This window comes from Leptidea sinapis, chromosome 6 (genome assembly GCF_905404315.1).
Source record: "Leptidea sinapis chromosome 6, ilLepSina1.1, whole genome shotgun sequence".
Classification (NCBI taxonomy): domain Eukaryota; kingdom Metazoa; phylum Arthropoda; class Insecta; order Lepidoptera; family Pieridae; genus Leptidea; species Leptidea sinapis.
Window position 1 is genome coordinate 11,928,858 of NC_066270.1, and position 21,672 is coordinate 11,950,529.

Genomic DNA, 21,672 nt, shown 5'->3' on the forward strand with positions numbered 1-21,672 from the left:
TAAGCAAGTGCTCCCGCGCTGCGGGATGCCATAGATCGGCGCCATTTGCCGCGCGCGCGGTGTCTATTTTAGCGCATTTATTTTACGTGCATTAATAGATTGCTTATAATTAAGATGATATGAGAGAATATATAAGAAAACTATTGAAACAAGCTATTAAGATCATGCAAAATAAACTTATATATCTTATAAACAAAATGAGAGTCAGAACTTGATTAGGGCGTAGTTTGCCAAACGGCACTTCCGATTTTGGTGTATATGAAATATCTAGTGCCAAATGGCACTGGTCGATTTTGTCTAGATACTATATTTATAATATTTACATTTACCTTTAGCATGGAAGTTGTAAACATTTTCGATGCATATGTTATATATTAAGATCATATGTTAATTTTAAAATCGCCTTCTTGTGTCGTAATTTAGAAATTAAGAGAAAATTAAATAAAATACTTTTTACAGGATTAAAACGCGTGTAATTGTAACTATGTTATTACATTAGGTTTTTGCGTAAAAGTTACTTTTTTATTATTATTAATTTAACCCCTCGCTTCGTGACCTTAATATTTATTAAGGCTGGGGACCGAGCCAGCAGCCTTGAGGAATCGAACGGAGCTAGGTTACCTGTCCCGTACAAGATCTCGACTCTATCTAGACGAACAAAAATCTATGCAAGTTTAGATTAAAGTTTAAAATAAACTGCTTCTGTCATTGGCACTACCATAGTTAGTAAACTACTATAATAAATACCAACTGCACAGCAGATTGAAGCTATATCTAAAAATAATGTGGCTTTCTATTGGTAACAGAATTTTCAAAATCGCTCCAGTAGATCCAGAGATAACTCCTAACAAACTCACAAACTTATCTCTTTATAATATTAGTGTTAGTCATTTATACGTAGACTCTGACAGATGTGAAAACTTCAAAAAATATTGAGATTGACAGTTTATCTCTATTTTGAGCAATGCAAGCACACACACAAAGCGACATACAAATCGCGAGTGTAAAACGTAGCTAAAGTAATAAACCTGACTTGTTTTTATCGGTTGTCTAACAGCTAGTGATGCTATCTAGACGTATAAATTATCTAAGATATTAGTGTATATGTCGTAGGTATATATATTTGTATGTCGTGATATTAAAATTTCACTATTGCAGATATTGTGATTTAACGGTAGATTGTGAATCGACCTCATTTCTTACAATTTAACGGCATGGTTTTAGTGACATTGTAATTTCACGGGTACATTATAGTGATATTGTAAGTCTAATGTTATCTTGATACTTTTGCTGATCTTTATTTTATGTGGCCGTCTCTGATTGGTGTGTTTCTTGTATTTATTGTATAGTCATTATTTTTAATATATTCATTAGTGCAATAAACGAATAAAATTGTAATCTAAGCGAGTGCCAATGAGTGTAATCCGGCCAGTGCCAGAACTGAATCGGCCCTTATTCACTACTATTTCAATAATAATTTCAGATGGAAATTTGCATACACGCTACAATGTTAACTATTATTGTTTTGCAAATTGCGTACGGAATTACCAATCAGAACGCTCGACATCTCACACTGCAAACTTCAATTGTAATATACCTCGATTTATTACACTATCACTATAGTGTATCCGTGACATTACAATGTCACTAAAACGAGGCCGTTACATTGTAAGAAATGAAGTCGATTAACAATCTACCGTCTTATTTTAACATCACTAGTGAAATTGTAAAAATCACTTTGACAATATACCTACAACATATTATATAAGATGACGCAACCTGATTCCAAATATGTTCTTCTGTAGTATGTTCTGTAGAAATGTTCAATTATAAACATTTCTACAGAATATAACAAAATAGCTTTCATCAAAATGTTGTAACGACATGTCATACTAAAACTTATTCTAAATTCAAAATTAAAAATATTCTTTTCACATTTAAAACAGGCTGGTAACACGTTAATTTAGTTAACGAACCAGACACGAGGGCTCTTATAAAAGAGTCGCGCGCTAAAGTTTGCTTTTTACTTCAGCCCTGACATAGCTCAAAGGAATTTGCATGCGATGTCAGTATGTTGGTTGTTTTAGCTTCAACCTTTTAAATAATAGATTCAGTGTTGCTAAATATTTTGCCTGGCGTAAAATATTTTCCTTTGCACTTTTTAAGTACGTTTATAAATTTTCTTCAACGTGGAGGCAATTTAGAAGAGTGATGTCAAAAAAGAAAAAAAAAAACTCTTACTAAAATTATTTTATTTTCCGTTTTTGCAATTATTGCGTACTTTATTTATAATTATTTGGGAGACTTACAGCTAGCTTACATTAATTATAACCTATGAAATAATTAAAACTAATGAAGGCTACTTAAAAGTTTCCACATTTATGTAGAACTATTGATATATTTTAATTTTACAATTTAAAACTATCTAAACTATCTGCTATCTTTCAAAATTGAAAACCACGCAACCATATTTGCACGGTGTTCCTAGGACGATACGACATCGGTATCTTCGAAAAAGGCGCGCACACTAGTTGAGGCCTTTTTTTTAGATATTTTAAGGGCTCCAAAGTAACATACCTTTGCGTACACTCGGTCGAGTCAATCATCAGCATGATTAGGACAACTGCAGCTCCACTAAAATCGCGTTGGAACATGGTGTTGTTATTGTACTTCACTACCTTCTCAAGAATGGTATTATTATTATTATTATTATTTGAAGAGGGTGGCTATTTCCTGGTCCTAAAAGGTTCCTAGTAACACCGCGTCCAGAATTGGACTATTGTGTTCGCCACTCATACTAAAGCTCATCGTCAAGCCCTACCGCCTTTACGAACCGCAGTAGTTCCTTGACGCGAGTGTTGCAAACACTATCTGGTGGTACGAAGTAGTTGCCAAAGATTGTGTTACGCTTATGCATTAGTGGGCCGCAGTCGCAGAGTAGATGAATAGGTGTTTCATCATCCTCAAGGCAGAACCTGCAAGCCTTGTCGCTTCTGATGCCGACCACACTGAGGTGCTTGTTTAGGCGACAGTGCCCGGTTAGCATCCTAGTGAGTATGCATAGATTTTTCCTGTTCAATGATAGGGCTTCATTCGCATAGCTACTGTTGCTTTAGAGTGGTTTAAACCTGAAGAGTTGTTCCAGCGTTTAAGTGCTTCTTGTTTACATTGGTTACTCAGGGTGTGTCGGATGGCGCTCTTTGGCAGTCCACAAATGGGTTCCGGACCATATCGGACTGCTTTAGCCCCAGCTCTTGCGAGCTCATCGGCCATTTCATTGCCTATGATTCCGGCGTGCCCTGGGACCCATCTGAGAATCACTCTGTTTTTCATGCCTAATGAATTCAGGTATTCGACGCAATTATTGACTAACTTAGACGACGTCAAGTCAGCGTCTAAAGCCAACAATGCTGCCTGACTATCAGAGTGAATGTATATGTTATGATTGAAGTAGCCTTTTTGGATATTGGTTTCCGCGCATTCCAGGATGGCGTACACCTCTGCTTGAAATATGGAGGTAAAGCTTCCCAGGTTTGTGCTGGATTTAAACTTGGGGCGTTCTCCATAGACCCCACAGCCGACTTCATTTTCCATTTTGGACCAATCGGTGAACCACATGAGGCTCCCGTCCTTCCACGTGACTTTGTTGTTCATCCAGTCGTCCCTGGAAGGTAGTTCCACGATATAGTGTTTGACAGAGATTAATTGTGGAATCATCTGATCAGGTAACATGCCTAATATGTGGTCTCGCAGAACTGAGTCCTCTAAGGTCCTAAGCGTTTGCGACATCCAGTTACATGAACCCCCCTGGGCGATTGCCCTCAGCATGCTTGCCTTCGCCTCTTGCTGTATGAACAGTGGAAGAGGCAGTAGGTTTAGCATTGCTTCAATGGCCGCACCAGGAGAAGACGTCATGGCTCCGGTTACCAATATAGTCTCTGCAGGCTATTTAGTCTGTCTGCAGTTGTTTTCTGGTTGGCTTTGTTCCACCACACAATGGAGGCGTATGTGATTGTTGGTCTCACAATTGCTTTGAATAGCCATAGGAGGATCTTGGGGCGCATTCCCCAATGTCTCCCTACCAGACGTCGACATACACCCAAGGTTGTTTTAGCCTTTTTCACGGCTTTGTCGATGTGAGAATTCCATGTGAGTTTCTGGTCGAATGTGACTCCCAGATACTTAACCTCAGCTGAGAATTCCAAAGTAGAGCCGTTCAAGGTGGGAGACTTCAGTTTGTTAAGTCTCCGTTTCCTCGTGAATGGCACAATAACAGTCTTTCCTGCGTTGACTGACAGTTTGTTGGCTGTACACCACTGTGAGATGGTGTTTAGCGCCTTTTGCAGTATAGAGCTTAGTAAGCTTTGGCAGAAACCTCTGACGATAATAACTAGGTCGTCTGCGTACCCTAGTGCATCAATTCTGAGTTCTGCCAGCTTACTAAGTAGTTCGTCTACTGCTAGTGTCCATAGAAGTGGCGAAAGAACACCACCTTGTGGGCAACCTCGCGTAGTGTATAGCTCCAGTGATGTCCCATGGAGGGAGATTAGAGCTTTGCGATTTGAGAGCATTGACCTTACCCATTTGACAGTGGTGGAGTCTACATTTTTGTTAATTAGTTCCTTCACTAGCGTGTCTGTCGGGGTATTGTCAAAGGCGCCCTCAATGTCTAGAAACGCACAAAGTGCAATCTGTTTGTCTTGTAACGCCTTCTCGACTCTATCCACAAGTTGTAGAAGGGCCGTTTCTGTAGACCTGCCTCTACAGTAGGCGTGTTGAGAACTATGAATGGGCTTTAGGCTTAGAGCATGCTCTCTTATGTGTCTGTCCAAGACTTTCTCAATAACCTTCAGGAGAAAGGAGGTTAGGCTAATGGGTCTGAAGGAGCTTGGCAGGGAGTAGTCCTTTCTGCCTGCCTTAGGTATAAATAGTACTTTAGCCCTAGTCCATTGCTCTGGAAGATAGCCCCAGGCAAAGCTTACCCGGTATATCTTGACTAGTAGCGGTACTAGGATATCCAGGCCTTTTTGAAGAAGCGCTGGAAAAATGTTGTCTAGACCGCTTGACTTGTAGGGTTTCAGAGTCTTGATGGCGCACCTTATATCCCGGGGTCTGATTATCTTTGCCGCTCTACGCCAGTCCTCGTCAAGAGGCCGTTGTGTAGGCGTTGCTACAGTTGGTTGATAGGTAGCCCCCGGAAAGTGGTGGGCCAGCAGTACTCTTACGTTTTCTACGTCGTCGGCTGTAAAAGATCCATCTGGTCTCTTAAGCAGGCCGATTTGGCTAGGTTTGTCCTTGGCGAGCAGTTTGTGTACTCGGGATCCTTGGGGAATTTTAGTTAAATCCTCGCAGAACCTCTTCCAAGATGCTCGTTTGGCTTTCCTAATTTACAACAGAAAATTACATAAAAAAATTACAACAGAGAAGTAATCTGTTAGGGCTTCTTTGTAAGGTTCCCATTCTTGGGTTTTTTTAGCCCTGTTAAATAGCCTTCTGGATTTCTGCCTTAGTTTGTTCAAGTTTGAATTCCACCAAGGCACTTTCCTGTTTGAGTGTTGTAAGGAGAGAGGGCAGCTAGCCTCGTAGGCGTCAGTGATGCCATCCGTGGTTACTTTCACTGCCAACTCTAGCTCATCCAGGGTTCTGATGCGCTTAGGGATATTCTCCAAATTACTCCTGAGTTTCTCTTTATAGACAGTCCAGTTTGTTTTCTTTGGATCCCTAAACGTATATAGTTGTTTTTCGAGGCAAGTCAAGATGTCGTATGCTATGTGACGGTGATCCGATAGCGAAATTTCATCACTGACTCGCCAGTTTGATATTCGCCTGGCAATGTTGTCGGTAGCGAAAGTAATATCTAGAACTTCCTGCCTGTTTGAGGTAACGAAGGTTGGCTTATTACCTCTGTTTAGTACCTGTAGGCCGTTAGTGTCTAAGAAATTAAGAAGTTGCTCACCTCTGTGGTTGACGTCGCTGCTTCCCCAAGTTGTGTGGTGCGCATTGACGTCGGCCCCGACAATCAGTTCGGCGTTGTTGCGTCGTGCATACTCGACCACTCTCGCCAATTCTGTTGTCGGGTCTCTTTCTTCATATGGAAGGTACGCCGAGCAAACGATCACTTTGGTGCCTTCCCAACCTTCGAAACAGAAATACGCCGCAACAAGGTCGTCGGTGCAGACCTCTGTAACAGGTAAGAAATTAGTGTTCTTGTTGAAGACTATGCAAGCTCTGGGTTTTGATCCGCTGGTATTGTAGATTAACTTACCAGCGGTGTTCAGTCCCAGTATTTTGCCGGTATTGACCCACGGCTCTTGTAGTAGGGCAAAGAGGATTTCACCACTCGCAAGGCATTTCTCCATTACTGCAGTAGCAGCTTTGGCGTGGTGGAGGTTTGCCTGGAGTATCCTCGCCCTATTTCTGCGGAGCGTCATTGGATCCCACCGGAGGTGGAAGGCTTAGGTCGGTCTGTCTTCTGGTATGGGTGTTTCCGCCCGCGGCCAGAATTAGCCCGACTCTGATCCTTCCCTCCCCTGAGGGGACCTGAGACGTTCCTCGACATCGGCCCTTTGCCCCGGAACGTAGTTGTGGGGGCAGCCGGCCGTAGCGGGGTCTTTGAGATGTTCCCGGTCGCACAGGCCCGCTGGTCTGGGTGGGTTGCTGTCCACTCGCTGCTGCGGAACCCTCAGAGACGCCCTTGATCTTAAAATTGATCTTTCTAAAACCAAGGGCAGCTCTGCACTCGGACTCTTTCAGAGTCTCCGCGGAGGGATCGTCCAAGGAAAAAGTGACCACTTGGCCTCCCTTGTCCTCCCTCGCGTGGAGCACCTTCCAGTGTTCGGTGTTCAGTCCCGCATTTTGCGCTCGGATCAGCTTCAGTGCCTCTTCGATTGTGTCAGCCTCAGTATTCGGCAGAAAAGTCGTGGCTATGGAGGGTTTGGGCAGTTGTTCCTCCGACATGCATGAGAGCTCTGCCTCCGGCCACGGCTTCAGATCCTTGACTTTGTCCACAAGCCACTCTCGGCTGAAATCATTTTCGCAAGTCACTAGAATCCAGCCAGGCTTGTGGGCAAAGCCCAAAAATGTCGGCCCGGTACCTTGTTCAGCCCCGGTGATCAAAGCAAGAAGTGCACGGCGCACTTTCCGCATTTCGTCCTCGCTCATAGTATGGGTATGTCGAATGCCCACACGTGAGGACCCGGTTACCTCCTTGAAGCTAGGTCTTCCCGAGGTTGACTGAGTGTCATCTAGCCTGGGTAACTTCTTCGGCTGGGTTTTCGGAGAAATCTCCTCTGACCTGCCACGTTTTTCAGCTTTCGCTTCAGGTGGTGGAGGGTTGTGACCTGCTTTCTGTAGGTCATTCCAAGGCATTTTGGCTAACGCCTTGGCTTCCTCTACAGGCATATCCGTTTGGAGAAGCTTTCTGAATCTTTTCCGGGCTGCACCGGACAGCTTCTTTGGCTTCGTCTTTATATTTCTCAGTTTCGAGTCTGTTTCCGTAGGCGTTGTGGTTTCCTTAACGGTTGCCAGCTCGCCTGGGATTAGTCTTTCGGCCTGAGGTAAGTTTTCGGTTCCCTTGGGGGCGTCTAGCCGCTCACCCTCGGGTTCCGAGATAGATAGGTTTGCACCTATGGTAGACAAAATAGAACTTAAAATGTTATTTTCCTCCACTTTGTTCCCACGAGAAGCTAGGGAAATAAAGGTCACGAACCAGCAGAGCCCCGCTTACTGGCCGAAGGGCATAGAATAACACTCCGAGGTGCCCAGGTATCGGAGGTACACCGTTAAAGTCTGAGCTCTCCCCCAGACACGCAGCCCTCGTCACGGTACGTCTCACAACTTGGCTTGGATTCCCTCCTCCTTTATCCGGGCTTGGGACCGGCACCATACCAACCCTTTGATATAGGGAAGGATATGGAGGCGGAGTTCAAGAATGGTAGCTTGATACACTTGTGCCGATGTTTTGATACATTTTTCACAAATGTATGGCTCAGTCACTAATTAATAAATAGTAGTAATTGTAAATGTCCCCACCAAACCATTACTGAAGTTGGATAGTGCCCACGATAACCTGTATCGGCTAATAAAGAAGCTGCCTTAGAGATTTGAGCATAAATACGGTCATTTTGTTTCTTAAACTGTTGCTCAATTATTGTAAAAAAATCTCATCTGTAAACAAAATTTTTCTTTGACCTCCCTTTGCGTACCGCTTCAGTAGTTGTTTTGATTTTACCACCATATTATTTTTTAAATTATCAGTTAAGAAATTACCAGTACGTCTCTTATAGGCTGCAAGACCTAAGTCATCTTTTAAAATACGCGACATGGTTCTAGGTGCTATCTTTATCTCCCGAGATAAAATCTTTTGATTTCGGACAGGCTTTCTTCGAAATCTCCCTTACTGCTTTGACCACATTTTTCGTCTGAACACTACGTGAACCGCCAGATCTTTTTCTGTCCCAAACAGAGAAGGTCTCATTGTACCTATTAATAGCCCGGTACATAAACATTTTACTAATACCAAGCGTATGGAGAGTTTTAAAAATCGCATTTGTCTCCATACCTATTTTGTGTAATGCAATCAAAGCGATTCGGTTTTCCTTATCATCCCACTCCATTTTAATATCGCAAAATATTGTGCAATGTATTGGTGTCAAAATGTGAAAACCCAATGAACAATCATATAAAAATGACAGATTCCAAATTCAAATGTAATATTTTGTTTATTTTTAATTGTATCAGTATTTATGGCCAGACTAATATATATAAAAATAGAGGAATAATTGCGAAGCTTAATTTATACACGTGTTAATGTTATTCATGTCATGTATTAGCAGATAGTAGGTAGGTATAAGCCATACGCGTGACTATGACACGTGTGTCGTCCAATTGCATTGCTTTAGATCCCGTTTATGCGACTACTATTACCCTTGTGTATTATGATACTCTTTGTCATTCAGTTAAAGTAACCATTGCATTCCTTTGTTATACAGTTAATATTATTGGCCTTAGTAATTACTTGGGAACGTATTGCGAATATACAACCTACCTCGCTAGAATTTCGTACCCGAAGAATAACCAACGGGTAACCTATTGACGAACCCGATAGCCCAGTGGTTAGTGACTCTGCCTACTGAGCTTGTCATTTATATGACGAATATGAATGTTTGTTTCGGAGTCATTGATGTTTATATGTATTTATGTTTAAGTAAGTATGTTGTATTAAATATATCGTTCTCTTGTACCCATATTACAGGCTAGGCCGCAGGTTTGCGGCAAGATAATTTGTGTACAAGTGTGTCATTATTCTTATTATTTTTTCTTACCACAATCCTGCAGTCTTTTTTTTTAATGGGAGAGTGATCACTCCCGGTGAAAGTATCTTTCAAGACTAGAGGAATCGTAGCGTTGCGGTACTTTTAGAAAAGTGTTTGCACTATTTTTGAAGGTAAGGTTTCCATCCTGGAAACACCGCACAAGAAAGCGCATTCTATAGTATTTCTGTCAGAAGTTTGTACCTAATAAGCCGCCTCAGACAGTAAATAGAGTGTGATACGAGCGCGCTGTGGTGTGAAAGAAGATGTCTTGACTAGGATTGAGAAAGGAATGCTGAAATGGTTTGGACATATGGAGCCTTATATCTGGAGGCACGCCAGTTGCTCTGCCAGTCGCTATTTTCAAGCCAAAACAAGCGGCTTGGCCGCACCATCCTTTTTCAAAGCAGTTCAGGCCATTTTCGATACCCTATAACTTCGTTGTGGGTAAAACTACAAGCCTGAATTTTAATATATTTTTTTATGAAAAAGGGGATAAAAGAACTATACTTCAGGCATAGGGCTCTGACACCGCGGGATGGTCAGTGGTGTTTTTCCGTTGTCGTCAAGAGTCAAGTTGGAGGCAAAAAGAGTGCAAAGAAGATCGGCTTTCTCTTTTGCAGTATGGAACATAGTATTATTGCTCATGTGCAGCGGCGGCAGGGACGGCTGGTTGAAGTGACCAGGAGTGAGCAGAACGTGCGTATTCCAGCGTGGGCTCTCCAACTCTCTTACAACACCAGAGAATTCACAGGAGCATTGCCGTACCATGTCGTATCGTCCTAGAACCATAGTTTCCACGGAGTATTGTATAGACTTTAGCCATCAGCCTAGGCAGCTCTCAGATGAAAAGACCACGAATAAACGGCTAATTTTTCAAACTTTTTAATAACCTGTAGTGTCATTGTTCTACTTTTAATTATTTCTTCTAAGTGGTGTGCAGTAAATGTAGCATCTATTACAATAGAATTCTCGGCATAAATTTAAGCAGAAACACGATAATGGTTGCACGTCATTGATGTGACATAATTTCTATTTCCAGAAAAAGTATTGAAGAAAAAAATAACTATAACGTGAAAATCCTCAATTAATTAATTCGTTTTTATATAATAAAGCATCAAATACTAATCACCTTTATATCCGGCTCGAAGGACCATGAAAAGGAGTGCTTTTTAGCGGTAATATTAATAGTAAAACTTTTATTTGGAACAATTTAACAAAGATAATACAAACAAGTAAAAACGATGATAGCTGCAAAAGTATAAACTGCAGCGCAGCTAACAACGCCCTTCTCCGAATACAATAAGGAATGATGTTCCATGCAAAAAGATCTAAATAGTAAACAGAGTACGGTTATTAATAAAAGACATTAAAAAATAGTACAGGACATGTGATTTGAAATATATACATCATTATTATTATATTATGTGTTTAGTTTTGGGTGAAGTGTGTGGGTGAGTGTTAGAGATACGTATATAGCGGTAGATATATATAGTGATTTTTATGACATTATATTGATAATATTTATTTATTTAAGATTCTAAACTAATCTATGACACTTGTTAAATAACTATAATTAATAAAATCGTGAATACGCGGATCTCTACAATTTATTGATTATAATGGTTATAGACGAATGGTTAGATGGTAACTAGGACCGGCCTGATCAATGGTTAAACGCGTACTGCCTTACCGAAGGCAACGACATGGTTATAAGTAATTAATTTTATCTACTAAGCAATATTTGTAGCTATTCCATGGATTTACTTCGAGCGCACAAGCAAATTATGAATGTTACAATCAGTATAGTTTCGTTCGATTTCTGCAAATAGCATGATGTAGAGTCAGATGTCACTATCAAATTAGGCAGGGGTCAGTTTAAGTTAAGGCAAAGGTCATCTGATTACCAATGCTCTATTTTAAGACATGACCTGAATATGTTCCAAATTCGTTTCCGCTACTCGTAATTATATAATGCTCTAATTTGGAAGCTTAAACTGCTTGATTGTATAAGCTATTTATAGCTCATCTTTAAACGGTCAAGAATGCGGTCCTTCTTTTTTGTCGTGTTATTTTACGCAATTTCTCTCACAGCTCAAGATAAAAACCCGTCTGTCCTCAATATGCCACCAACGAATTCTTTCGTATTTTGGCCACATAATGCGAAGGGGTTATGAGAGTCTGGAGTAATTGATTGTTGTTGAGAACACAAATGGCAAGCGAGCCCGATAGCCGATCTTCTACCAGATAGACCGACCAAATAAAAGACTCCAGGTCCCCGACGTTTAGCTCCGTCGTCAGGGCCGCGATGGACAGAAGCCGATGGAAACAAATAGTTCACTCTTGGAGTGATATATCATCATTATCTTCGTCTCCCCATCTTGTTTCTTTTGATATTTTTGTTTTTAGTATTTTCTTTGATTAACGCGAGTGTTACACATTTAAATAAAACACTTTTAAAGGATTAACCCGCGTGTCATTGTAACTATGTTTTTACATTAGATCTTTGTATAAATGTTTTTATTATTATTATTTTAGTTAAGAAGACGTTTCGAGACCTTTCCAGATCTCGTTTTCAGGGGGACTACAAATGAAATGAGTCAAGATAGTATTTACCATAGTTGTCATTATGAGGTTTTGCGCCATTTATTGGCTCGGAGGTATTTGCTGTAGACAGTCGGTTTTTGGCAAAATTTACTGACATTGTCCTCTTCTTTTTTGGTATCGGTAATTTTGGATTTTAATTTACAGAATATTGGATCCCAAATAAAATTTTACTTTAATTAGCTTTATCATACAGTTCATTTACAAAACTGACAACAACAGGTGGAAGAACTAAAACAGTTATTTCTTCATTTTTTCGATTTTTTTTCTTATGATTGTTAAGTTTTTCAGTAAGAATAGTGATTTCTTTTTATTTTTGCTAATTATTTTCTAGTTGCAACTGCAGTTTTTATCACGCTCATATTTTACTAGCCGGCGTAAGCGTGACAGAAAAATTTATACAGAACTCTACGGCTGAGATCGTATAGATTATGGAGCGTACTTAAATTTTGCTCAGACTTTACTTACGAAGACCTTAGCAGAGTATAAGCTTAGCATAATCTTTTAATTCGGTTTTATAGTTATTTGACATCTGAAATTATGCTGAGCATAACCCCAATACAAAAGTCAAATTCGCGTTCTATTACACTTAGCAAAGTCTTACGTAAGTAATGTCTGAGACAAGTCAAAGTACGCTCTATAGACTTCAGCCTTAAATGTGAGAAAGACCTCAGGGAATCTTAACTCTTAAGAGGTTAGTTAAATGTTCTAACAAACCTCGAAAGAAACTTATATATGCTATTTGGCTCACAAACTATTCTTTCACATTATTTTGCTCAAGACCAGGTATTTCTAGTTAAGTTAGGAAAGGTGTATGAAACTTCACGATTAATTTTTACTCTATCGACATCAGTTTCTAAATATTTTTTTTGGTCCTTCGAGCCGTATCGAGAGACATTCTTCTCCCATAATTCTCCTAAGAGAATTTTAACGAAATATCAAAATATATCTGAGTTGAGTGGGACTGGAATCCGCAATCTATTGATGATAAAAATGAACCTCAATTGAGACCAAAGCCCTCGTCCGTGAACTGAAGCACCTATTTGAATCGCTAGAGCGAACTTATAAAGACTCGTTTGTGTCGAGTCTCCTGAGAATGGTTTCTGCGTATTTTATAAAAGTTTGCAATGAAGTAGCAACACTCAATATTTTTATTGCAAACAGTTTTACGTTGGCTGGTAAAGCCTTTGAATTTTCATGTTTCCTTTTAAGGGCTTTGGTACACTAAAAATGACTTACAGTACGCAGACGTGATCGCTAACTATAGGTCTGATAAAAAAGCTCATGGTCACTCAGAGGCTAATGGAGAGGGCTATGCTCAGAGTTTCCCTGCGATATCGAATCAGAAATGAGGAGATCCGTAGGAGAACCAAAGTCACCGACATAGCCCAAATGATTGCGATACTGAAGTGGCAGTGGGCAGGGCATATAGTTGACCGGTGGGGCAGAAAAGTCCTCGAATGGCGACCACATACCGAAAGACGCAGTGTTGATAGGCCCCCCACAAGATGGACTGACGATTTGGTCAAGATCGCCGGAATATGTTGGATGAGGGCAGGACCGATCGTCGTGAAGATCTTTGCGGAAGGCCTTTGTCCAGCTGCGGTCATCTTCCGGCTGATGATGATGTACACTAAAAATACTATACACAGTATATCAGTTAGATATTTTTTTATTAGTTGAGATAACACCATAATATATACCTTATATACTAGCAAACCCGGCTGAAATTGTCAGGCTAAACATTGCTTAAAAACAACAAATAAATTTAATACCGTTGATCACAGTTAATTATCCCGCTGTAACAGTACAGCACAGGCTTTCCTTATATAACAACGTCACATGGTTAATGTTACCGTCGATGTCATGACAGTGACAATTATTGTTAACATATTATTCAGACTAGATGTCAATACACTACATCTAGTAAAAAAACACGTTTTTTATACTTTTATATTTATCGTACAATATGTATTGCACAACATACTTTATTTACTACATAAAATGCACGAAATTATCCAAACATAATCCGTCCGTAAAAGGTCACATGTTATGTACGCCCTACATTATCGCCCACGCATTCTGTCATGCTTACAGAATATACGATTTTCGCGAAGCAAAGAGTAAGTGTATCAAGCCATCTAAAAATATTTATAATGGTATATTTCTATATATTTTGCTATTATAAACTTATTTTTTGGGATTTTTTTTAGGATTAAGTTATAAAAAGTTGATAGATATATCATTTAGAACATTTATAAGTCGACTGTGACAAAGTGCGAGTGTTAGACGTAGCTTGTCACACACACACTTAAGTAATAAGCCTGGCCTGTTTTCATCGGCTGTCTAGCGGCAAGAGGACTGTATATAAGATTTAATAAGTAAAAGTTAAAAGTAAAAGCTAGTTATTTATATACAGGATGGTTTTTTGGGATGGGCGGTGATGGCCAAGTCGGAAACTACGAGTCTTAGAGAAAAGTCGTGAAAGGAGTCATGCCTTCGATTTATAAGAAAACAAAAACTGCATATTTAGTTTTTTCAAATTTTTTGAAGCTTTAACGAAAATTGACCCAAATGATTTCTCAAAAAAATTACATTTAATTATTGAACCAATGCACTTTGTTGTTGCTGATAAGGATCAATCTTTGCAAAGATATCTATTAGTAAAAATTAAAGGAAATACGACATTTTTTGTCTTATAAATTTTTCACGGTAGAAAACTCACCTGTTATTCAAACTTTTTGTTAGAAATCTTACTTTTTTCGCTGATATTCTACTGACGATAAGTCCTGTCATGGTATCGAATGCAGTAAGGTCATTAGAGAGACGTATTAACTTATGCAATGTAGTCAATGGATTTTACAAAATTTATAATTAGGTAATAGTGAGATATGTAAAGCAATTTTTCTATTTCCCTTCATTTTTAGTAATACATATCTTTCCAAAGTTTGATCCTTATCAGCAACAGAGTCAATTGGTTCAATAATGCAGGCTGTAAAATTTGTAAAATCATTCGAGTCGATTTCTGTCAAAAGTTTAAGAAATTAAAAAGAAACTAAATATGCAGTTATTGTTTTCTTATAAATCGAGGGCATGACTCCTTTCACGGCTTTTCTCTAACACTTGTAGTTTCCTACTTCCATCACCACCCTTCTCAAAAAGCCACCCTGTATAATATTCTCATGTAAGTGACAGTTTGTATGGTTTTAATGAGAATAAAATAATGATCTCTTAACATATTATATAATTTTATTTACAGCGTACTAGTACCAGTCTCTGGGGAGAGTGGATGGGCGTAATGCACGGTGATGAGATGGAATATGTGTTTGGACATCCACTCAATATGTCTCTGCAGTACCACACAAGGGAACGCGACCTAGCAGCGCATATTATGCAGTCATTCACTAGATTCGCTCTCACAGGGTATGTTTTGTTTTGATTACATATATATAGCAAATGGATAAATGTTATATTTTATTCAAATAAATCAAATCTTATAATTATATTTACAATACTATGATTAATGCTTTTTAAACCAGAAAAAAAAGCGGCTTAAAATATTTTGCAATGGTTTAGGAATAACTTGGCACGAATTGCTTCATTTATCAGAATAAAAGTACTATCGTAGACAAAAATGACAATTTATATTACATAAAAATTTAACATTTCAGAAATATGATATTAATTTACATTAAAAAGTTAATATTATCTTAGAAAAATCAAATTTCATCCGTAACTTCAACGACTGTCTTACGATTTTTCGATCAGGCCACGTGTCCTGACGCGAGTTTAACATTTTATACCCGTCCAAGAAAAGTACTCAACGCCGCTAAAGAGATTTTTGCTTCAAAAAAATAACAATTCACTTATGATTACATAACATATTTCAACTATTATTTAATGAAAATCATATTATATCTTCAAAATATTATACAGAATAATTTACCGAATTTTGGTGAATGATAATATTAGGTACCTTAATTTATGTGAGCTATGTAATGATAGTTCATTTATTTTTAATTAGGATTTTTTCTTGGTTAGTGTTGAATCGTATAAAATTCAAAGATTTTTGGAATGGAATAGGTATGAAGGGAAAAACACTTTTTTGCGGAATTTTCACACAATTCAATCTCGGTAGCCTCAAACTAAATTCTATTATGTTTGAGGTATTTATTGAGGTAGACCATCATTAAACTAGGTGTTTCAGTGGTTTAGCTTTAATACAAAAGACATAAAAGGCATTTACTTTCTCAAAATTGATTCCTTTAGAATTATTTTTGATGTCATTTCTAATAAATACTAGATACTACTACCGCTTCGGAAACAAATGGCGCTCTGAGAGATAAGAAGCGGCTCAAGAAACTCTCCCAGCATTCTTTTTTTGCGCTCTTTTCAATAAAAATATACAATATTGTACAGTCATTTCTATCACTATCAACTAATCACAATCTAGTCCCAGGCTGTCCGGTCATTTAGATATTCAGTAGTGGAGTAATAGGATTTGCGACAGAGCCTTTTTTTTTTAAACATTTAAATTTATTTATAGATAATGCCTGAACAGTTGCTGGGACTTTATTTATTTATTTATTCTATCCACCAGTGATAATTACATTAATTCAAGCAACAATAAAACAATCCAAAGTCAATTCTAAATGCACTTTCGATTAAGGTAGATACAGCATGCAATTATCATGAAGCTTACAAATATTTATATCAAATGAAGTACTAATACATAATTTAAAAAACGCATCAACCCATTACCGAAAAAAAACACAATGAAATAGTTCTAGGTAGTTCGCTAAATTGAAATCAGTTAAATATAAAATATATTTTGTTAATATTACAAATTATTTATTTTATCACACATTAAATTTTACTTCGGAATGTTTTGAGTGAGTCCCCGAAAGGATCCACATGTTTGCAACTATCGTTTAGTATTTCAGACATCCTGGAAATTGGTGAGTTATTGCCGAGAACAGTTTTTCGAAAGGGTCTATGATATATAGAAGTGTATACATTTACCCTTAAAGCTATTATGTATCTTATGAAGCCTACTGGAATTAGTTACAAGCAATCCCTTATTTCTAGTGTTATAATAATGAAAATCACTATTAAGAGCAAAAAGGTGACGATTTTTGTGAATGTATATTCATAGACGATCGATGGTTTAGTCTTAAAACTGGTTTTCTTAATAACAATTTGCTTTAGGCTTATTATAGTTAATCATTTTTAAACCCAGTACTTTCTTAAGTCTAATTTTTGTAATAAGACGGACTGTGTTTTCATTACAACAATTATCCACAAATTATTAAAGATTGATAGTGTATGATTATAATTTTCAAACTAGAATCCTGAGCGGTACTGTAGAATCCTACTAATGGCTGTAAGCTCTCTTTTTATTTATTGGTGATGGAGATAGAAATCGTCAGACAAAGTTCAAGTTTATTTACACTTTAGGTGATTTAAGGAAAAATTTAACAATGAAGAAATAGTAGATTGTTAACCGAGGGTCGAAAGAATCAATTTCCGAGGTATTTATATACTATAGTCCGAGTAGGAATCAATTCTTTTACCCGCGTTAAACACTCTAATTTTCATTTCGAATATGAGGAAAATAAAACTATTTGTTTATCTAAACTATTTATAATATATAATAATATTAGTAATACCTATTTAAAATTAATTAACAAATTAGGACAATTTATGTCGACTTTTTGAATTTTAAATATGGAACTCACCGCGTAATTGTTGCGGCTTATTCCGCTCAAAGAATTTGCGCTAAGTTCACGCTGGCTGTTTAGAAAGTCACATGGCCGCAGCTTTTTTTAATTCGTTTTTTTTTTACATAAAACTCTTCACAGCTGACAGCAGTTCTATTTTTATAGTTCATTCCGGCCCTTAGATGGGAAGTAATTTGTATGAGTTATTCCCTCTCTGTGGAGCGAAGCAGCATTTTCTACCCAATAATCAGATCAAAACGAAAATACTTTCCGAGTGTGAGAAATGAAAAATGAATTACTAAAATAAAATAGTGTGTGTGTACTTACGCAAGAAGTTATACTTCTTTGGCATAACGAAGAAAAATACATTAAAATAATTTATTACTCATGCTATTCTACGTTTTTAGAAAGAACAATAAGTAAAAATCTTACAAATATGGCTTTGACAATTAATTATTATTAAATAATGAAGACGGCTGTATGGGCTTGAACCCTTTGCCTGTCCTAATAATTGACGAAGAAACTAAAAAAATAAATAACGAATGACACAAGCGTCACAAAGTTGTAGGAACCAAATTCACCCTGTTACTTTTGTGTTACAGTGATGCGCGCGCATCTTAAAATTTCACTCTCATCATTTTATTATAACGCGCCTAAAGATGTATAACTTCAACAACTCTATCGTATTCATCCAGGGTACCTTAAGGCAATCCAAATAATGAAACAAAAAGTATCTGATGGACAATCTGATGGATCTTAATAAAAACTCGTTAATTATCGTTCCAGGAAACCTCACAAACCGGATGAGAAGTGGCCCCTGTACTCGCGGTCGTCGCCCCATTACTACACGTACACCGCTGACGGGACAAGTGGACCTGCGGGGCCCCGAGGTCCTCGGGCTTCAGCCTGCGCCTTTTGGAACGATTTCCTTCATAAGCTTGATGGTAAGATTATAAACTTGTATCAATTAACTACTAAAATCTTATTACTAATCTCATACTAAGCGTATAACATCTATAATCCGGTCAATTTAGACCAAAAAATGAGAGTGAAGTTACATAAAGTCCCAACAAGCTGAAAATCAGTGAAATTGTTCATAACATAATTATCAACAATGTTTAAAAGTTCCGTTTATGGAAAAAAAATTATTCAAGGTCAAAGGTCAAAAAAATTAGTTTTTCGCGATTTTCAGCAAAACGGTAAGTTTTATCATAAAAGTACCTCAGACAAAAATTGTAGATCATAAAATTATCTATAAAAAATGTATCAATACTTTTTTGCTAACGAGCCACCGTTTCTGAGATATAACGATTAAAAAAGTTATAAAAGTTGTAAAAGGGACTTTATGTAACTTGGAATGTTTAAATTGACCGGACTACTAAAAGACTTGATAACATACAAAAAGAAACAAAACAACGCCTGCTAAAACAGATAATTATTGAGAGTTATCAGTACGAAACAAAAAACGCCTGCTTAATCTCGCCAATCAAGGAGTAATCGTTAAGTGTGACGAGGCGATTATTCCGTAACTATTACAGATATCATTTTTTTAACTAATATAGAAAGAACGTTACCTAATCCGTAAAATGACATCATTTTTTTATATGAAACGAGAAAATTTTGATATTTTTTTTTATGAAAATAAGGAACGAGACGAGCAGGACGTTCAGCTGATGGTAATTGGTAATTGACCCATTACAATGCAGTGCCGCTCAGGATTCTTGAAAAACCCAAAAATTCTGAGCGGCACCACAATTGCGCTCGTCACTTTGAGACATAAGATGTTAAGTCTAAATTGCCCAGCAATTTCACTAGCTACGGCGCCCTTCAAACAGAAACACAGTAATGCTTACACATTACTGGTTCACGGCAGAAATAGGCGGCGTTGTGGTACCCATAATCTAGCCGGCATCCTGTGCAAAGGAGCCTCCCACTGGTGATAACACGCAAGATAAATATACTTCAGATAGAAAGAAGTTCCAAGTCCTTTTATAGTTTATTTCTATCTAAACATTCATTTAAACCTGCATTGAAGCAACATTTTATAGCGAAATGTCGGCGAGAGACTGCTTTCCGACGTTGTAATTCCAAGACACGTATTTCCGGCGGTTCCGTACAACCCTTGACTTAAAGTAATTTGTTATGCTCCATGCGATCTCATTACGTCGACCTCTGTCGTAGCATAAAGTGAAAAAGAGAGACTGCTTTCATTATTCTCTATACATCTGTACATATAAATAAAATAGGAGTGTCTGTTTGTAATATTGAAATTTCGTTTTTTACTACATGTATATGAACATTTAGTGGTTAATTAAAATTAAGTTAGTTAACATTAATTGCTTGCCGAATGGTTAGTGACCCTAATTACTAAGCTAGCGGTCCCGGGTTCGAATCCCGCTAGGTGCAAACATTTATATAATGCATATGGATGTTTGCTTCCGAGTCATGGATGTTTATATGTATTTATGTATGTTTAAGTAAGTATATTATATTAAATATATCGTCGTCTTGTACCCATAGTACTAGACATAGTGCCAAGTTTGGGGCAAGATAATTTGTGTAAAAGTGTGTCAATATTCTTATTATTATTTATACGGTACATACACCAAAATAACTATTACTGCTACCTACCTAAGCTGATGTAATAAGGTGTAACTTAGGCTTGTTTTAGAAAAATAAAGTAATGTGGCAATGTCTAAGAAACGGTCTAAACACTAAAAATAATTTATATGGCAAAACAACTTTTGCCGGGTCAGCTAGTATAGAAAATATAATTTAGACGTTGTCTTAATTAGTACTACTTCTCTATTTTTTATAACTGACACTAGTTAAGCATCCCAGGTTAACCTTTATTGAGCAAGATAGAAACAAATCAAATCATTTCTATTTTATAAAAAAATTATTTTGAGCAGAAAACACTTTTTTCTACAAGCTAAACTCGACAAGATAGATTTTTTGATACGTTAATTTAAAAAAAAATCATGTAGCATGACGCGACAGACGTTCTTCTGTACAGAATAAATAAAATTACTGTATTTTATGAATTTGTCAATAATATTTCATAACTTCAAGAATTATTTCGTAAAATATGCTCCCGATTGTTATAATGAAATTGTTTCACAGCAGAACTGTCAAACCGTGCGGCAATAAATTTTCTCATAGAAAATATTTCCATACAAAACAAATAGTGTAAATAAAAATTATTATGGGTCCCAAATCGAAATAAAATCTATCCTATCTCTCAAGTTGGACTAAGCTGCACTCTATGAAGTTATCCCCATTAAAATCCGTTCATTAGTTTAGGAGTTGACTGGAAACAAACATCAGGACATTGGATTTATGTATATTCATAGTATTGTTCACCAAATTAAATTTGAAAAAAATTTTTTATAAATGATGCGGGACCAGAAACCACGACCTCTCGCGTTCCGTGCAAGTGCTCTGCCAACTGAGCTAACCGTTTGAGTGACGTATCGCCATAAAATCCTGTATGCTTTGTTCAACCCTCAGGTTGTGACTTCATCTACAGGATCTCCTTTACAGTTGATAACCTCAACCCCAATATTTGCATATTAGGAAATTGACTTGAGATGTCGCTCTTGTATTTAGGATCTCCCTCTGGATCCTTTGCTTTTGGGTCATTTCTATTAAGTTACCCTTGCTGCCCTTCTTGTTTGGTCTTGTCTGTAGCCTGCCCACTTCCATGTGAATGTATGTTTTTTTGATACGCTTTCAAGCCAATACCATTGAACCGATTTTCATTAAATTAAGTCCAGAGATAGACAAGAGTTTGAGAAAGGACATAGACCTTTTATCGCGAATAAAGGGCATGGCAGGGTTGAAATAGAGGGTGGAAATTTGTATGAGAGGTCGTCATTATTGAAGATAACAACATGAAAATTTATATTAAGGCACTTGATAAGAAATAAATACATATTGGTTCTAACGTTTTTAAAATTTAGACCTGTGTTGGGTGAAAAAGGCGGATGAAAGTTCTGTAGTTGTTAGCTTATAAAAATGTACTAACCACAGCAGTT

General features: G+C 37.6%; 1 protein-coding gene and 1 long non-coding RNA gene across 2 annotated transcripts in view; both read left to right on the forward strand.

Annotated features, from left to right (window-relative positions):
- Nucleotides 1–21,672, forward strand: part of LOC126965170 (uncharacterized) — an 84,715-nt gene that overhangs the window by 56,711 nt on the left and 6,332 nt on the right. The window lies entirely within an intron of this gene.
- Nucleotides 1–21,672, forward strand: part of LOC126965000 (acetylcholinesterase-like) — an 83,403-nt gene that overhangs the window by 55,399 nt on the left and 6,332 nt on the right. The window contains exons 5-6 of the mRNA XM_050808396.1: nt 15,175–15,338; nt 18,422–18,579. Of these exons, the coding sequence (XP_050664353.1) occupies nt 15,175–15,338; nt 18,422–18,579 (322 nt within the window). The remainder of the gene's footprint in view (nt 1–15,174; nt 15,339–18,421; nt 18,580–21,672) is intronic.